The sequence below is a fragment of the Notechis scutatus genome, chromosome 6, assembly GCF_049901735.1.
Source record: "Notechis scutatus isolate UNSWTSFEM ecotype Mainland chromosome 6, rNotScu1.2, whole genome shotgun sequence".
In the NCBI taxonomy this organism is placed as follows: domain Eukaryota; kingdom Metazoa; phylum Chordata; class Lepidosauria; order Squamata; family Elapidae; genus Notechis; species Notechis scutatus.
Window position 1 is genome coordinate 71359622 of NC_142014.1, and position 17701 is coordinate 71377322.

Genomic DNA, 17701 nt, shown 5'->3' on the forward strand with positions numbered 1-17701 from the left:
AGTGATGGGGTTCAAAAAAATTTTCTACCAGTTCTATGGGTGTGGCTTGGTGAGTGTGGCATGGCTTGGTGGGTGTAGCTTGGTGGGCATGGCAGGGGAAGGATACTGTAAAATTCCCATTCCCTCCCCACTCCTGAGGAAAGGTTACCATCGGTTCTCTGAACTACTCAAAATTTCCGCTACCGATTCTCCAGAACTGGAGAGAACCTGCTGAATGCCACCTCTGGTGTATAGGTATATATATTTTGTGCATTTTTCATTAATATTCATCACAGTTCCAATTTTACAACGTCGGTGTGTACTGGTTATATCAAGTCCCTTTCTTTTTTTTACATCATAGTATACATCCTGATTAAAACTCCTCATACAGTATAATCTCTTCTGACTACATAATATTATACATCGTGATTATAACTATTATTTTCCTATTTATACCATAATACGTGGACTTGTCAGCTTTGAGAGCATTCTTTTGTCCTTGGGTTCCTGCTTATGAATGGTCCATTCTTCTTTTTCTACCATCACTTTAATTAAACAGTGGCATTAGGCTGATAAAAGAGTGTTAAAAATAAATCAAGGGCATCCAGGACGTTAACCAGCCTCACTGATCTGTGCTCCTCTGTGCACCCCAAGCAAGGCCACGTTTTCATGGTTTTCCGGAAGGCCAGAAGAGTGAGGGTCCACCTCACCTCTGGGGGTGGGGTGGGGGGCAGGGAGGGGAGAATGTTCACAGAGCAGGAGCAATGCCAGACAAAGCTCGCTTCCTGGGTCCTGCCAGTCGAAATTCTGGGGTCTGCAATACAGGTAGTCCTCAACTTTACGGCCACAATTGAGCTCAAATTTTATGTTGTTCAGTGAGAAATTTGTTAAGTGGGTTTTGCTCCCATTTTAAGACTTTCTCTGCCACGTTTGTCAAGCGAATCACTGCAGTTGCTAAATTAGTAGTACCGTTGTTAAGTGACCGTTGACTTTGCTTGTGAGAAGGTGTCTCCGGGACACTGCAATCGTCATAAATGTGAGACAGTCGTCGAGCATCCGAACGTAAATCACATGACCATGGGGATGCTACAAAGGGCATAAGTGTGAAAAATGGCCATAAGTCACTTTCTTCAGTGCTGCTCAGAAGTGGGTATTCAGCAGGTTCTGACCAGTCCTGGATAACAAGTATCAGAAATTGTGAGTAGTTTGGAGAACCGGCAAATCCCACCTCTGGCTAGAGATTTTACAGTATCCTTCTGCCACGCCCACCAAGCCCCGCCCACAGAACCGATAGTTCGGAGAACCGGCAAATCCCACCTCTGACTGGCCCCGCCCCCATCTATTCTCTGCTTCTCAAGTCTCAGCTGATCGGCTGGGTCTTTGGTTGCTCTGCATGGAAGAACGGAGCTGGAAAGCAGGTTAGTGGGGTGGGGAGGGAATGGGGATTTCTCAGTATCCTTCCCTTGCCACGCCCACAGAACCGGTAGTAAAAAAAATTGAATCCCACCACTGGTGCCACTGTAACTTTGAACAGTTACTAAACAAACTCTTGTAAATCCAGGACTTCCTGTATACTTTCTCTGCCTGACCGGGTGAGACAGGCTGATGTAATGAGACAAAGAGGTAACTTCGCCCCATGCCATTATAATAATGACAGCTCAGCAACGGAATAAATAGCCTTAAATGCAATTGCATCATCTCCTTGGAGGGCTCACCTGAATATAAGGAAACATTGCAAAAGAACATGAAGAACACGTAGGCCACAATGTCCTATCTCAGAACAGGAATTGCACTGAATATGATTTTACTTTGAGAAAGGATGGTGTCTAGTTAAAAAAAAAAAATCCTTTTAATATTTTTGTTGATATTCTGAAACCACCAATACTGCTGCTCTCCCCATTTAGATACGGACAGATATGTAACAGCTTCTTTCAGCCATCTAATAAGCCATCTAGTCCTTGCCTCCATTAATAGTAAAGAAAATAGTGAGCTAAATTTAAGACTCGGTATAAATCTTCATTTAGTTTGAGCGATTTAAGTGTCCTTAGATGAGGAATGTTAATTTGTGTGTGCATTTGCATTCATTGTAGCAATATCGATCAACAGATCAATGCCTGTGCATTTTATCAGGGCTTTGTCCTGGAGACTTGCAAGATAATCAACATGAATTGTTTAATGTTTATTTCCAGACTGTCTTTCCCCATAGTGAAAAAAAAACATCAATATCAAATAATATGCAAAATGTAAAATAGCCTGAAAAATTGTTTTACCCTGTCAAATATTTTAAGTTAAGGAATTGAGCCTTAGCAGTTAAAAAAAAGAAAACAAGGCATGTCTATATCTTCCTGGCTGGTAAATTGTCTTTTATTGAAGCAGTTGGCTAATACAGGCAGTCCTCATTTTACAACTTTGTTTAGTGACTGTTCAAAGTTACAAATGCAGTGGGGAAAAAATAACTTATGACCAGTTTTCACACTTAACAACTGTTGCAGAATCCGTATTACCATGGGATCAACATTCAGGCACTTAGATTCACAATGTCTACATGATTCACTTAACAGTTGTAGTGATTCAGTTAACAACTGTGGCAAAAAATGGGGCAAAGCTCACTTGACAACTACCTTGCTTAGTAAAGAAAATTTTGAACTCAGTTGTGTTTGTAAGCCAAGGACTACCTGTAATAGTTTAATATTTTCATTTATATACAGGTAGTCCTTGACTTAGGGATGCGGTGGCTCAGTGGCTAAGACACTGAGCTTGTCACTCAGAAAGGTCGGCGGTTCAGTGGCTCGAATCCCTAGCGCCGCATAACGGAGTGAACTCCCGTTACTTGTCCCAGCTTCTGCCAACCTAGCAGTTCGAAAGCATGTAAAAATGCAAGTAGAAAAATAGGGACCACCTTTAGTGGGAAGGTAACAGCGTTCCGTGCACCTTCGGTGTTTAGTCATGCCGACCACATGACCACGGAGACGTCTTCGGACAGCGCTGGTTTTTCGACTTTGTAACAGAGAGGAGCACCGCCCCCTAGAGCCAGAAATGACTAGCACGTATGTGCGAGGGGAACATTTACCTTTACCTTTAATCCTTGACTTACGACCACAATGGAGCCCAAAATATCTGTTGTTAAGTGAAGCATTTGTTAAGTGAGTTTTGCCTCATTTTATGACCTTTCTTGCTCATGCTAAGTGAATCCCTTCAGTTGTTAAGTTAGTAACACCGTTGTTAAGTGAACCTGGTCTCCCCATTGACTTTGGTTGTCAGTCGCAAAAGGGGATCCCGTGGCCTTGGGACATAGCAACAGTCGTAAATATGAAGTCGTTGCTACGCATGTGAATTTTGACCACACGATTATGGGGATGCTACAAAGATTGTAACTATAAAATGTGGTCATTAGTCACTTTTTTCAGTGCCCTTGTAACTTTGAATGGTTACTAAATGAACTGTTGTTAAGTCGAGGATTACCTGTGCATAAAACATTGTTATAATAACCCACACAATGCACCTATATACCTAGTAATCTTACTCAGGATAAGGCGTGTAGAGTAAAAATGGAATCAAGTCTTATTTTAAGGATTTGTCTTTAAATGCTTAACTATCTGCACTTCTAAACAGTGGGAGGAGAGAGCTGAGCCTGGTTTGAATTGCTCTTTGTAGGTTATTTCTATGTAAATAGCTTGTGGCTGCATATTAAGATCTTTAGGTCCTGTTGTTAACAGATGGAGAACTTAAACCATCTAGAAATAGCTGAGCTATAACATGTAATTTAACAGTATTTGGAAGGCCTTTAGTTCCGCGATTCCTGCAGGGATGCCAGAAGAGGGGTTTACACTATTATGTTACTTATTCCAGGAAATAGCCATTTCCAAATCACTAATTTGGGGGGGAAATTAACACAGTATGGGAAATTAGCAAGTGGTATGGGATGACTTAGCTAGGTTTCCTGACTTTAGATCGTGGTCACTGTCATTAGAGAGCACAAAGCCTGCAGAAAATGTTAAGACCAGTGAAGATTGATGCTGTGAGGATTGGTATATTTTTGCTTCTCCTTTGTAACAAAACTTTGAGTCCGTTATGGCTATGAGAAAAACCAGTATGGACGGCAAACAATGAATTGCTATAATTTTTGGAAGTAATTTTACTATATAACACGAGCTTTCTTTCTTTATGAACAATATGAAAACTGCCTCTTTGTGTGTGTGTGTGTGTGTGTGTGTGTGTGTAATGTTGCTGTGTGAAAAAAGATCTGTCATTTTCTGAAAGTGGGTAGCCCCATCTTTCTCAAATCATATTTATAGCCCTTCAACACATAGTCCTCGAAGTACAACCATTCGTTTAGTGACCGTTGGAAGTTGCAATAGCACTGAAAAATATGGCTTATGACTAGTTTTCACACCTACAGCCACCGTAGCCTCAGACTATGCTGCAACACCTAGAAGAAAAATATACCCACAAATCTGGACAATTCCTTTATGCACCATGCATTGATTTTAGGTCAGCTTTCGACACAATAGCCAAATCTAAACTATAGTGTAAATTTAGATACACCCCAATAGATGTCTATTTCTGCTGCTCATTAAAATTCATGAGAAGATTGAAAGTCAGGTGAGTAACTAAACTAACTATATATAAATTTATTGGTTCTTCACTTACTTTTCATTCTCCTTTTCTACTTATTCTCCATTCTACTTTTCCTTCTCCTAAATTGATAGTCCCTAGATCTATCAATTTACTACTGTACGCTGTTGATATAGTCATTCTATCTTCCATTGGCCTTAAAAGAGCCTTACAGATTATTGTACTGAGGAGGAATGAATAATAAATTATGCCAAGACCAAGATTCTCATCTTCTTCAAATGCTTAAAATTGAAACTTAGGTAGGCAATCGGTCGAGCAAGTTAAGATCTTTAAATGTCCACCTGAATTATGTGACTTATAATAACAATACCACTTAGACTTATATAACGCTTCACGGTGCTTTTACCGCCCTCTTTAAGCAGTTTACAGAGTCAGCAATAATGTCCCCAATAATGGGGACATTATTGTCCCCAATAATGTGAGTCCTCATCTTAGCAACTTCAGAAGGATGGAAGGCTGAGTCAGCCGTGAGCCTGAGATTGACCTCAGCTATTCTAAATTATTATTTTGCCAGAGGAGCAGAATTTATCCCTGTGGCAATTAGCTTGTCTGAAGCTAAAGCCCGAGCACAACTGCTACACGGGGTTCAACTAGGATCATATAACAGCATGATTATCTTAAAAAGAATTCCAGCAAAAAAATTTGAGAAGCAAGTTTCAGGTTACCCACTGCGTCCCCAAATGCAATACTTCCGACAGGAAGCAGAAGTCAGTAAATCCAATCTCTAGTAAAATATCTTTATCTCCGGGCTAAAACTACCCCACAATCCTCGTGGACTGACCCCTCCAAAATTGGCAGACAAACTTCAAATTGTCCTGAGAAACAGATATCCAAAAGAAACAAATCCACTATGGTTTTCCCAATGATGCTATCTTAACTTTGGGTCTAGAACAAGCTAGATCAATATTATCCCCTCAACACTGTCAAACTATTTACTAAGTCTGAATTACTATTACTATTATTCCTCCCATCTTTCCTTTCACCCATCTCCTCCCACTTATAACTGTAACCTCATTGCTTGTATCCTAACTATCTACATTGACTGTTTCCTAGTATGATTTGATTGCTTATTGTACCCTCTGACTATCATTGTGTCATACCTTATGACTGTCGACTCCTGACGAATGTATCTTTTCTTTTATGTGCAGTGAGAGCATTTGCACCAGGACAAATTCCTTGTGTGTCCAATCACACTTGGCCAATAAAGAACTATATTCTATTCTATTAAGGCAAAGGATGGTAGACACAGAAGGCCAGACAGAAATTGCTGCTTTTTCTCTCAATATATTTATAAATAACCAAATTCTAGTTCCTATACCAGCTTCAATAGAGTATTTTTAATTTAGGGCTGAACTGGGGGAGAGGAGGTGTCATTGCTGCTCTCTGAGCTTGGTTGTTTTCTTGTAGATGTTTCATTACCCAAGTATGTTACATCATCGGTGCACTAATGTAGTTACCTGGTTGGGTAATGAAACATCCTTAAGAAAGCAACCAAGCTCAGAGAGCACCAAGGACCCCACTGTAGCAGCTTCATATTTCTATTACATCACAGTTCCCAAATTAAGGAAAGTTTTTATCTATAGCTTGATTTTATTTGTTTATTAAATTTATATGCCACTCATCTCACTTGGAAAAGCAACTCTGGACAGCTTACAATTAATACAAATGTAGAAAATATCACATACATTAAAGGCCAAACAAAGGCCAGATCAGTTCAGAGGCAGCCTCTTCTTAGTTGATCCACCAACCACCTCCACTGTTGAGCAACCCCATCAGGGCTAACTAACTAGCCAGGTTTTGATGCCCTTCCTGAAGGCCCAAAGGGTGGAAGCAGACTTTACCTCAAGCGGGGAGATATTCTGCAGACGGGGACCACAACAAAAAAAAGGCTGTTATCTAGAACAAGGTGTCAAAGTCTAGGTATCAAAGTCTAGGTGTCAAAGTCTAGGTGTCAAACTCGATTTCATTGAGGGCCACATTGTGTTTGACCTCAGGGGGCTGGGGTGGGTGTGGCCAGGATGGGCATGGCCAGCTCGATGGCACTGATGTTGGGGACGCCTATAGTGGCCCAAGCACTCTGCCAGCAAAAGTTGAGATCGTTTTTGCTGGCAGAGGCACCGCAGGCTGATCCTTTGCTGTTTCCAGATCTGAGCAGGCCGCATCCAGCCAACAGGCCTTGAGTTTGACACCCCTGTTCTAGACCCTGGCAGCCAAAACTCTTTGACCAATGGGGCCCATGGCATGGCCCTTCTGCCAGATCAAGTGGAATGGGGCAAGCTGATTTCTTAGATTACCTGGTCTAAAACCATGAAGGGCTTTAAAGATAATAACCAGTGCTCTCCCACAGCTATTTTGGAAAGGAAATATAGCGGGAGGGGGAACCCCATATGAAACATGACACTGTCCTGTGACATGAGTACTGTAAAAACCATATGTTCTTTTATACTGCCAGTCCTACAGGGACATTCACCACTAATTATTCTTTTTTATCGGATAATTGTTATGTGCATTCTTTGTTATGTAACCAATCTTGTTACATTATAGATAAGCTTCATGTTAATGGTTAACTTTGCTTTATTTGTTTTATTGAATGATTTTTGCTGTTGTTGTTGGTCAATGACCAAAATAAAGTTTCTGTCTCTCTGGTAATAACGTGATTCAGTCTGGACATGGTGCCAAAAATCGCATTTTTCTTCTTCTTTGAAACATTGTGATTGTGCTAGGCAATCATTTCTTCTTTAATGAGAGTTTCTTTGTGTTTCCCCTGCCTGCCAACTTGAGCGCAATGGCACTCTCTTGCAGCAAGCACACCAATTAATTTCTAAAATGCAGGTCTATAAACTTTAAAAGAAATTATTGACACTAGTGAGGAGAAAGCATTTCATTGTATTTAAAAGCCTCTTAAACTGGGACTTTACTATTGCTTTGCCAATGGTCTCTGGAGACCAGTTTTATGCTTGTTGTTTGCATAAGTGGAATGAATTAGCTAGAGACAGTTTGAATAGCGTAATTTCAGTAGTCCAGGTCTCTTGGCGAAACAGTTTCTACGTTTATATAAGCAATAATTGAACTTCCTTTCAGAGAGACTTGCTTGCAAAAATTGTGAATGTAGGAAGAAAGTGAAAGAGGAAATGTTTAGTCTCACACCGTGTATGAGATTGGTTTGTTTCTTTAATTTAGAAATTTTTTTTAAAAAAAGCAAAACCATCGCTAGTGAAAACTGCTATACGGTTACTACATCCTTTTTTCTGTTAAGGCAAAGTGTTTGATTGAATAATTGGTAGGCTTTATTTTAAGGCTGTGACTGCAATCCAAATAATTTTGCAGTTTTCTAAGTGACTTAGGTCTACATCCAAGTGGATGTGGATGTAGGTGGCTCTCATTAATAAAATGCAGGAGACGAGAAGATGGGTGGTACCTAGTTTTTAAACAGCCAGATGTAATTGATAAATTAGGATTGCTTATCAAAAAATAGAATAGGAATAGAATAGGAATAGGAATAGAATAGAATAGAATAGAATAGAATAGAATAGAATAGAATAGAATAGAATAGAATACTTTATTGGCCAAGTGTGATGGGACACACAAGGAATTTGTCCTGGTGCATATGCTCTCATTGTACATAAAAGAAAGATACATTCATCAAGAGTCAAGAATCATAAGGTAGAACACTTAATATTATGTACTATGTGTATCCCAAAATGGTAATACCTACAATTTGTCATAACACACTGTGGTCAATTGGCCCAGGAACCTTGCATCTTGATTAGGTCCAGTTTTATTCTATATTTCTCTGATTTCAGTCTAATGATACCTTATTTGAGTACCGTGCAACAACCTGTAGGTGAAAAGCAGGCAGAATCAAGAGAGTAATTAGCCTGGAGTCATTGCATTCCCATGAATGACTAAGTCCAACTCCTCCTGAATTCCATTGACTCTTATCTAGCACCAATTTAGTGCTGCCCAAAAATTGTCTCAATTTTTTAAATATAAGTTTGAGCAATATAATCTTAATTGGAACTTAATGCATGATCCCAATTCTCCGCACCTTATACCAGCCTTCTTCAATCAAAAGTTGCTTTGGTGTGCTTGAGTAGAACTCCCAACCAGGGTGGTTAAAGGCTAGTTAGAAGTTCTGAAAGTCTATTCCTGTGTATTGGGCAGAAAACAGCTTGAGGAAATCTTAAGGCAATTGTATTGCAAAATCCTTGCTAAGTCCTGTTACATTAAATCTGGAAATGTATCAGATTAACATGCTTCTCACCGGAATGAAGCCTAGTTCTGACAGTGGCTTACTTTAGATGCCTTTCTCTTGTTTTTTAGGTTCACATTTTCCCATTGGAGTTGTGCCACCCAGAACAAAGTCACCCACCCCAGAATCTTCAACAATCGCTTCCTACGTGACTTTAAGGAAAACAAAGAAGATAGACCTAAGAACGGTATTTAAAAGAAATAGATTGTGTTCTTGGCTTCCTCTAATGCTCTCGTCAATATGGCATCTCATCTAGTAACAGGGCAAGCGATATGGATGTAAAGCAGTGGTGGTATGCTACCGGTTCAGACCGGTTCACCCGACCTGGTAATAAAAGCCTCCGACAAACAGCTGAGAGGAGAAGGAAGGGGGAAAAGCACAGGATCAGCCCTCCCACCTGCCCCTGCACTTTTCACTTCCTTATCCTCTCAGCTGATTGGTGCTGCAGGCCTCAGCTGGTGTAGGGAAAGCTGCGCGCGCGTTAGGTGCACGCGTGTTAGGTGCACACACACACACACACTATCACCGAACCGGTAGTGGAACAGGTAGGATCCCACTGCTGATGTAAAGAGTAGAAGGAATAACCTTGAAGGAACGATTGCAAACTCTGTAAGATTTGTTTCCTGCATCTAGCTTCATCACACAGGATTTGACAACATAGACCTCTAATGCAGCCTTTGATTAGAATCTCCACTGATTAACTGTTGAGAAAATTCAAAATGGGCAGAGAAAAATTACAGTGCTTATCTCTTTTATCAGAGAAGCCCATTCTGTGGCCAACTGACTATTGGTGGCAGACTCACTTAGACATTATTACAGTGCTGAAAATTCGCCCACTGGTATTCTAGATTACGGGTCTCCAACCTTGGCAACTTTAAGACTTGTGGACTTCAACTCCCAGAATTCCTCAGCCAGCTTTCTGAATTCTGGGAGTTGAAGTCCACAAGTCTTAAAGTTGCCACAGTTGGAGACCCCTAATCTAGATGATGTGTGTGCAGAGAGTTTCTTACCGAGCAATATATTAGAAACCTGAAACTCTTGATGGTTAAGTGTGTATGTAGGATTTGAAGTAGCCTTGCTGCAGAAGGATGTGGCATCTGTGGCAAAACGGTATCCTTTGAGGACATACTTTTACTATCATTGCTTTTTCTTTCTTTCTTTCTTTCTTTCAAGGAAAGGCCGAGAAGCGCAGTGGAGCAGTTATGCTTGGCAGAAAGTACTCGCCCACGAATGACGTTGGAGGAACAGATGGAAAGAATAAGGAGGCACCAACAGGCCTGTTTGCGTGAGAAAAAGAAAGGGCTGAATCTTATTGGCATTTCAGATCTCTCCCCTTCACAAAGCCCAGCCCCCGTCAGAGAAAATCCTTTTAAATTATTGCAGGTAGGCCCTTGCGTTCTGAGTCTTTCAGTGAAACACTCTTTCACAGACAGAAACAATGTTCTGTTGGTATTATAATCTCAAGGACCTAGATTCTTTCCAAGTGCTACCATGGAGATAGAATTTGATCTGATCTTGGTGAATTTCAAGCAGCTAAGCAATTTGAGGCCTTATTGGGGCTTAAGTAGGGCCATCAGCCAATCTCAGCTAAAATGAAAAAGCACAGCACCAATCCAATTCTGCATCATGGTTGGGAAGACCACATGGACATGTCCATGAGGCCACCAAGACATTCAGCCCAGAGGAGTTTTGACCTTTATTTCTTACAGTAAGAGGAAGTGTTGTTTGTGGACTTTTTGGTGCTCTTCTGAGTTTGATTGTTTGCTTGCAGAGATATCCAACTAGTTATAATACCATCAGCACATTGATGAAGCTTTCCAATTGGGTAATGAAACATCTGGAAGCAAACAGTCAAATTTAGAAAGTATCAAGAATCCCATAGTTCAACCCTGAGCTACAGAGACTCTCTTCTATTGAAAATGTGGTTTATCTGACAGTGTTAGGTAAAGTTAGTGGACTCTTGCTTCCAATTAATGACAAGGAAAACTCTGGTGTTGAGAAGAAGAACAACATGCATGACATTTTGGCTTTCCAATCAGAAACTCCCAGTCAAGGAGGTTTATGAGTCTTGAAAGTTCAAGACATCTGCAAGCTATCATTTTAGAGAAGGTTAACTTTGGAACAATCTTCCTCCTCCTGATTTACACCTTTCTACTTCTTTGATTTCTGAAAGGTCATGAGAATAGTTTATAATGCTGTTGTCAGAGTGAAAATTAAGGAGGGATTCAAATATTCTTTTACCAGGTATTGAGAAGAGTGGTATTTGTTTCATGCACAGGTAAAGATACTATTGCATACTCCCATGTTTTGTTTTTATATTTGTAATAATATGAACTGAAGGAATCTCACATAACATGCATGTTCCTTGGTTGTTTATTCTGTAACTGCCATTTCTATTTGTAACAGGAGCATCACTTGTCTCATTAATTCCAAAATAATAATAATAATCTTTTCTACAGAGCCCAAGGAAAGAAGACTTTGTATGCAACCCCAAGGAAGTAGAATATGGCATTAGAATGAGTGACATAAGCCAAAGCCACCCAAATGATGTAGAAGACACACCTTGGTTGAAAGAAAATGATTGTGCCAATGAACACAACCCTACTTTTATCACACAGGTACTGTTTCCTTCCTTCTATGTGGTACATACACATGAATAAAGGAGTAGCTTGTTAAGACTCTTGGATATAATTTCAGTACTTTTTAATAAATTTCTATTATTAATGTGTTCTTTTTATTTTAATGGTTTTAGAAATACTCTGCAAATTTTTGTCTGTTCAAAATTGGATACCTGTTAGGAAAACAAATCATATAGTGACAATAAGAGCCAGTTTGGCCTATTGGTTAAGGCACCAGGCTAGAAGATAGACTACCGTGAGTTCAAACCCGACTTTAACCATGAAAACCAGCTGGGCAACTTTGGGCCAGCCACTCTCTCTCTCAGCCCAACCCACCTCACAGGGCTGTTGTTTGGGGAAAAGAGGAGGACGAAGGTGTGTTGGATATGTTCACTGCCTTGAGTTATTTGTAAAAATAGTAAAGACAGGATACAAATTAATTCACAAGGATGCACTCAAATACATGAATGACACCATTTTTAAATATCCTTCATATCGTTTTTCTTTTTCTTACTCTGAATTTGCCAGAATTCACTAAACTAAATAATTATAGTGCTTATAAAAACGGCATTAAATTAAGGGCTAGCAAATTCAGTTTTTGCCACATGGTTATGGTAAAATCATTATGGTTTTGAAACACAAAACTTTTCTATTTATCCCATTAAGAGTCATTAACACTTGCTCTTTAATGTTTATTTCACTGTTCCAGTTACCAAAAAATGAAGAACAGCTGTTCCCGGATCTTTTGGAGTCACAGGAGAGAAATCCTGAACAAGCACCTGAGAAACCAGAAGAACAGAAAGGAGATAGTGATGCCAGGTAAAGCAAAGGGGATAGTAGGTATTTGTAGCCAGTCCTGCAAATAATCTAACATGGCTTCGCTCTTGGCATATGGAGAAGATGATGATGCCTTTTCTGTATCATGAGCCACGGTAGCACAGTGGTTAGAGTGTAGTACTGAGGCTAGTTCTGCTGCCTGCTGGCTGCCTGCAATTTGGTGAGTTCAAATCTCACCAGGCTCAACATTGACTCAACTTTCCATCCTTCCAAGGTGGGTAAAATGAGGACCCAAATTGTTGGGGTGGCAATAGGCTGACTCTGTAAACCACTTAGAGAGGGCTGTGAAGCACTGTAAAGTGGTATATAAGTCTAAGTGCTATTGCTATCTACTGCCTCTTAAAAAGTACTCATTCTGACTTGGTAGCCATCTCTGGGTGACCACCTCAGTGGCCTCTGCCTTCAGATGTCAGAACAGAATGTGACTTTTGCTTTGCTATGTTGAGTAGCTGCTTATGGGAAATCTTGAAAACAGATCCCAAGCAGACCTAAAACGCATTGCATTTTCAAAAGATCAGAAGGCCTTTAAGAGGTTGTTTTGATGGGATTTTTTTTAGTTTATCCCCAGTGACCACTGTACTTTGCATGCTCTTTATGCTCTTTATGTTCTTACTTGCCCAGTCACATTGGTGAGATGGCAGATATAGAAATGGATTACACACATAATCATAAAAACATACCGGCAGTCCTCAGCTTATGACCATAATTGAGCTCAAAATTTATGGTTGTATGTTGTGGGGATTGTTGAGCTGGTTACTCCATGGCCGTGCCCGATTTTATGACCCTTTTTGTGGCGGTTGTAAAGCAAACATAGTGGTCATTAAACAAATCCATTTTATTCAATGGCTGGTTTTTGCCAGAAACTGGAAGCAAACACCAGAAACAGGCAAACAATAAAAATTGTGGCCATGTGCCCGCCAGATGCTATCAATGACAATCAATGCAAGTTGATAGCCAAGCATCCAGAATGCAGTCCCGTGGGGGTAGTGGGTGGCTGTTGGAACCATTAGGAGGGGAGTCCATTACCCCTTAGAGCAGTTGTTAAGCAACAGGTCATTAAGCAAGGACATCTTGTACAGACATACCTTTCTCTCATCTTAGTACTTTCCAGTTTGTTTTCCCATTTTTTTTTCCAACTTAACCCAAGAAGTGGACAGATTTTAGCTAAATTGGGATCTGTTGATTATGGAGATTCCGGGTCATCCACGGCTGTCCCAAAGATGCTTTTTTCAAAAGGCAACCAGACTTAGTTTTTTCCTTGAAGACATTTCGCTTCTCATCCAAGAAGCTTCTAAACTGAAGAAGAATGAAAAGCAAAATGTCTTCAAGGAAAAAATAAAGTCCAGTTGCCTTTTGAGAAAAGCATATTTGGGAGGGCCTGTTGATTATATTCTGGACCATATATCCAGTGAGAACGGTGGGAAATGTAGATTCTTCTAATCTGAAATGTTTTGAAATGTTTTTTGCTGTGTAGTGGTAGTCTATCAAAGTATCTGCAAAAGAGGCATATAATTCTTTCCCTGTTGCAGTTTCACTTGCCATCTGCAGGATCTCCAGGAATATTTTTTTTCAAGTCCAGGGCTGTAGTCCCCGAGGCTAAGATGTGAAGCAGACAAAAACCTACATTCTTGGAGGTTTTACAGTTGCTTTGGATCTCTTCCCCAAATTTTTCCCAACTGAACAACAGACACTGGGGTTGCTGCACGAAAGAGAGAAGCTGACTGGACAAGAACATCTTGGAGAGGATTTGCTCCCATATGGACTTGTCCTCACCATCTGCCCTGCATTAAAATTCCTTCCTGTAAAAAGCAGGTTAATCTGTCCATAGACCCCTGTCATTGATCCTATTAAAGGTGCAGAACATCTTCTTAAAAAAAAAAAAAAGTCCACAATGTTTCTTACCATTTTTGTAACTTTAGTTTCTTTTTCTTGGTGGCTGCTTACTTTTTTTTTTTGCAGGACAGTTGTGGTGGATGTCTTGATTTGGATGATGTCCCATTTGCCTTTTTTGTTTTTAGTGTTGCTCTGTTGGGGTCATTAGCCAGTTTGGTAACCTACTGGGGTGGAATGTTTTGACCGAGTCCCTGGCTTGCTTGGCATCAGGGTGGCCTGGTTTGGGAACTGCCTTCTTTGGGGACGGTTTTCAACTTCTCTGCCTGGCCTATAGAGCAAGGGTCTCCAACCTTGGCAACTTTAAGACTTGTGGACTTCAACTCCCAGAATTCCTCAGCCAGCCAACTCCAATTCTGGGAGTTGAAGTCCACAAGTCTTAAAGTTGCCAAGGTTGGAGACCTCTGCTATAGAGGAGCTGTTTCCTCACAGAATCCCATTCAACTAGAACCCAGGCCCAACTGTAGTATCGGTGTTTCCTGAACTTAAATTATTTCCCCTTTCCTTATGTTTGGATTATTCTCAGGATACAGGAGTGGGAGACTAGCCGAGCCAATTTCTTTGAACTCCTGAAACCTTTCTCCAGTAATCAGGCAGAGTTCAAAGCAAAAGCAGGTCCCTTTGTTTGGGCCCCTCCCTAGCCCTCTGTCCTGCAAAACATAAGCTGGCATACCTCACAGTCACCATTTTGTGTTACAGACTTTATTGAAAGGGTATATCGTATCAGTTAACCTAATTAAAGGTTAGAGGAAATTCTAAACCTAGTTCTCTCCCCCCCCCTCCCCTCCAGCAGCCCCAACAAGGAGGCCTCGCGAATCAACCACAAACTTGAAAGCAGCTCAGAAGAGAGTGAAAAAAGCAGAATTCAAGAGCCACAGGAGGATACGGTATCTTCTCCGTTCGAAATGCCAGCGCAGACTTCAAAGGGAAACTCCGCAGCAGCAGGTTGGGTTTCCTATCCATAGATTGTAAAAAAACACATCCAGGGGTTGCACGTACTCCAGTTGCCCTTCTGGCTAACTTTACAAATAAAAATGGAAAGGAAGGGACCAAGGGCTTTTTCACAGGCTTCTAGCCCTGCCTGAGGAGGCTCAGTTGGGTGCCTGGCATTTTAGCCAAAACAGCTCAACTAAATCATTTCCCAGATCCCTATACTACGAGAAGGCTCTCCAGGGTTCTTTGTCGTTTGTCTGCTGTCAGTTCCTTTAATTGGAGATGCCAAAGGCTTATCCAGGAACTAATTGGCTACAGTGAAAGGTCTCTTACCCAGCGGTGGGATTCAAATGTTTTTTACCACCAGTTCTGTGGGTGTGGTTTGTTGGGCGCACTTTGCATGTACGCAAAAGGTTTGCTACTGACATTCTCCTGCAATCCTGCACTCTCCCTGTGTCTTCAACAGCTGGTGCGTGGCAATCGGCTGTGCCGCGCGAAGCAGCTGAGGTTGAAAATCAGGAAATAAAGATCAGTATAGAGCTGGGTGAGGGCCCAGCAGCGGATCGTCGGTACGAACCGGTTTGCTCACAGATGATCCTTGGAGCTACCAGTTCGTCTGAACCGGGCCGAACCGGTAGAATGCCACTACTGCTCTTGCCACTTCACATTTTTGGCATACCTTTATGTTGTTGTTGTTTTTAATTGTATCATCTTGAAATAAATGGTCATAGATTAAAGACCAATCAAGGAAGCCCTTAGCTCCGATTGGTAACAGCAAGCTAAAGTTTAGTAGCTCAGTGAGAAGCACTCCTGAGCTATCTGGTACAAAGCAGTTGAAAAACCTGTTCTGCATTACCAGATTCAGTGCTGCATTCCTGAGTCTAAAGGATTTTTTTTTTAAAAAATTCCACAATCCCACTTCAGTGGAAAAGGACAATTAAGTCATCCCCAAACAGGGCACCTTCTAAGTGGGTGAACTTTAGGGTTGAAAATTTTGGGAACAGGTATCACATATCTGCTCATGGCCAGAAAGTTTGCTATACGGATAGTCCTCAACTTATGACCATAATTGGAACCAGAATTTTGGTTCCTAAGCAAGGCAGTCATTAAATGAGCCGTGCCCAATTTTATGACCTTATTTTTAATCACAATTGTTAAGTGAATCCTGCTTCCCCCCCATTGACTTTGCTTATTGGAAGCTAGCTGGGAAGTTTCCAAATGGAGATGACATGAGCCCAGGATGTTGCAACACTCTTAAACACATGCTGGTTGCCAAGCACCTGAATGTTGATCACGTGAGTGCAGGGATGCTGCAGTGGTTGTGAGGTCGTAAGTGTGAGGACTGGACCTAAAACACTTTTTTTGGTTCCTTTGTACATTTGCTGCACAAGTGGTTAAAAGTTGAGCACTACCTATAGGGGTTTCACCCATCTAGGTTTTCTGGAACTCTTCCAAATGAGTTCAGTTCTCCTTAAATGATAAGTAATTTGCCCAGAGGTGGGTATTCAGCAGGTTCTGACCAGTTCTGGAGAACCAGTAGTGGAAATTTTGAGTAGTTTGGAGAATATCACCTCCGACTGGCCCTGCCCCCAAGTATTCTCCTGAGTCCCAGCTGATGGGCTGGGTCTTCTTTTGTTGCCCTGCACAGGAGAACAGAGCTGGAAAGCAGGTTAGTGGGGTGGGGAGGGAATGGGGATTTTACAGTATCCTTCCCCTGCCACACCCACTAAGCCACACTCACAGAACCGGTAGTAAAAAAAATTGGATCCCACCACTGAATTTGCCCTCATAATTTGGTAATCTTCAGGAGAATTTGTCATCAATTTCAATATTCGGTTAGAACAGTATTTGTCAGAAGAGATGCTTCTTCTCTCAGCCTGTTTTTGCCTTGACTGAGTATGGAAAATCCTCCTCCTTTCCCCCAATCTGTCTGGGCAATCAAAGATTTTAGAGATGTTTCATTTTGACCTGCCCTATTTCAAAAATATATATATTTGCACCTTTTCTTCTTCCCTCGGATTCTTGGGTGACAACAGAAACGTCTTTCTTTTTCAGCCCTGCTGGCTTCTGCTGAGACCATCCACGGCTGACCTCCCGAACTCACCTGTGAAAAGACAAGGATGCTGTACAGTCACTTTTATGAAATCTATGAAATTCATAGTTCCGATGCTTTTGTCCATAGAGCATCATTTTATCACGTTGTGGAAAACATTTATTCCAAGAGAGCTTTAAATATCCCCACTGTATCCTCGACCAACTCAAGAGTTCTTCCCGCCGTCACCAGCTTCCTGCTATCGCTGCTCTGTATTCATTCCATCCACACAACTGAGAGTTCTCCTCCTCTTCCTCCTCCTCGCGGCCTACAATCAGAACCGTCCCCTCCTGAATGGGTTTGAATTTGGAAGGATTCAGTTACATTGGCTTCCTCCAGGGTTCTTTCCGTATAGTTTATTTTGCTGTCGACACTGAAACATGGTTTCTTTCCAAAGCTGATCCTGTCTCATTTTTATTTTTTGATTATTAATCAATGCCATCCTCTATTTAAGATGTGCCATTT

The 17701-nt window shown here is 41.1% G+C and overlaps 1 protein-coding gene across 42 annotated transcripts in view; it reads left to right on the top strand.

Moving 5' to 3' along the window:
- The window catches only part of PLEKHA5 (pleckstrin homology domain containing A5), a 205164-nt gene extending 187463 nt beyond the window's left edge, over positions 1-17701 (top strand). For 31 of the 42 annotated variants that reach the window (XM_087968713.1, XM_087968723.1, XM_087968693.1 and 28 more), the window contains 6 exons: positions 8938-9053; positions 10040-10249; positions 11326-11484; positions 12194-12303; positions 15002-15156; positions 17200-17701. In XM_087968713.1, coding sequence (XP_087824839.1) covers positions 8938-9053; positions 10040-10249; positions 11326-11484; positions 12194-12303; positions 15002-15156; positions 17200-17234 — 785 coding nt within the window. In that variant the 3' untranslated portion in view covers positions 17235-17701. The remainder of the gene's footprint in view (positions 1-8937; positions 9054-10039; positions 10250-11325; positions 11485-12193; positions 12304-15001; positions 15157-17199) is intronic. The other 11 variants (XM_087968725.1, XM_087968695.1, XM_087968706.1 and 8 more) reach the window with 1 other exon arrangement.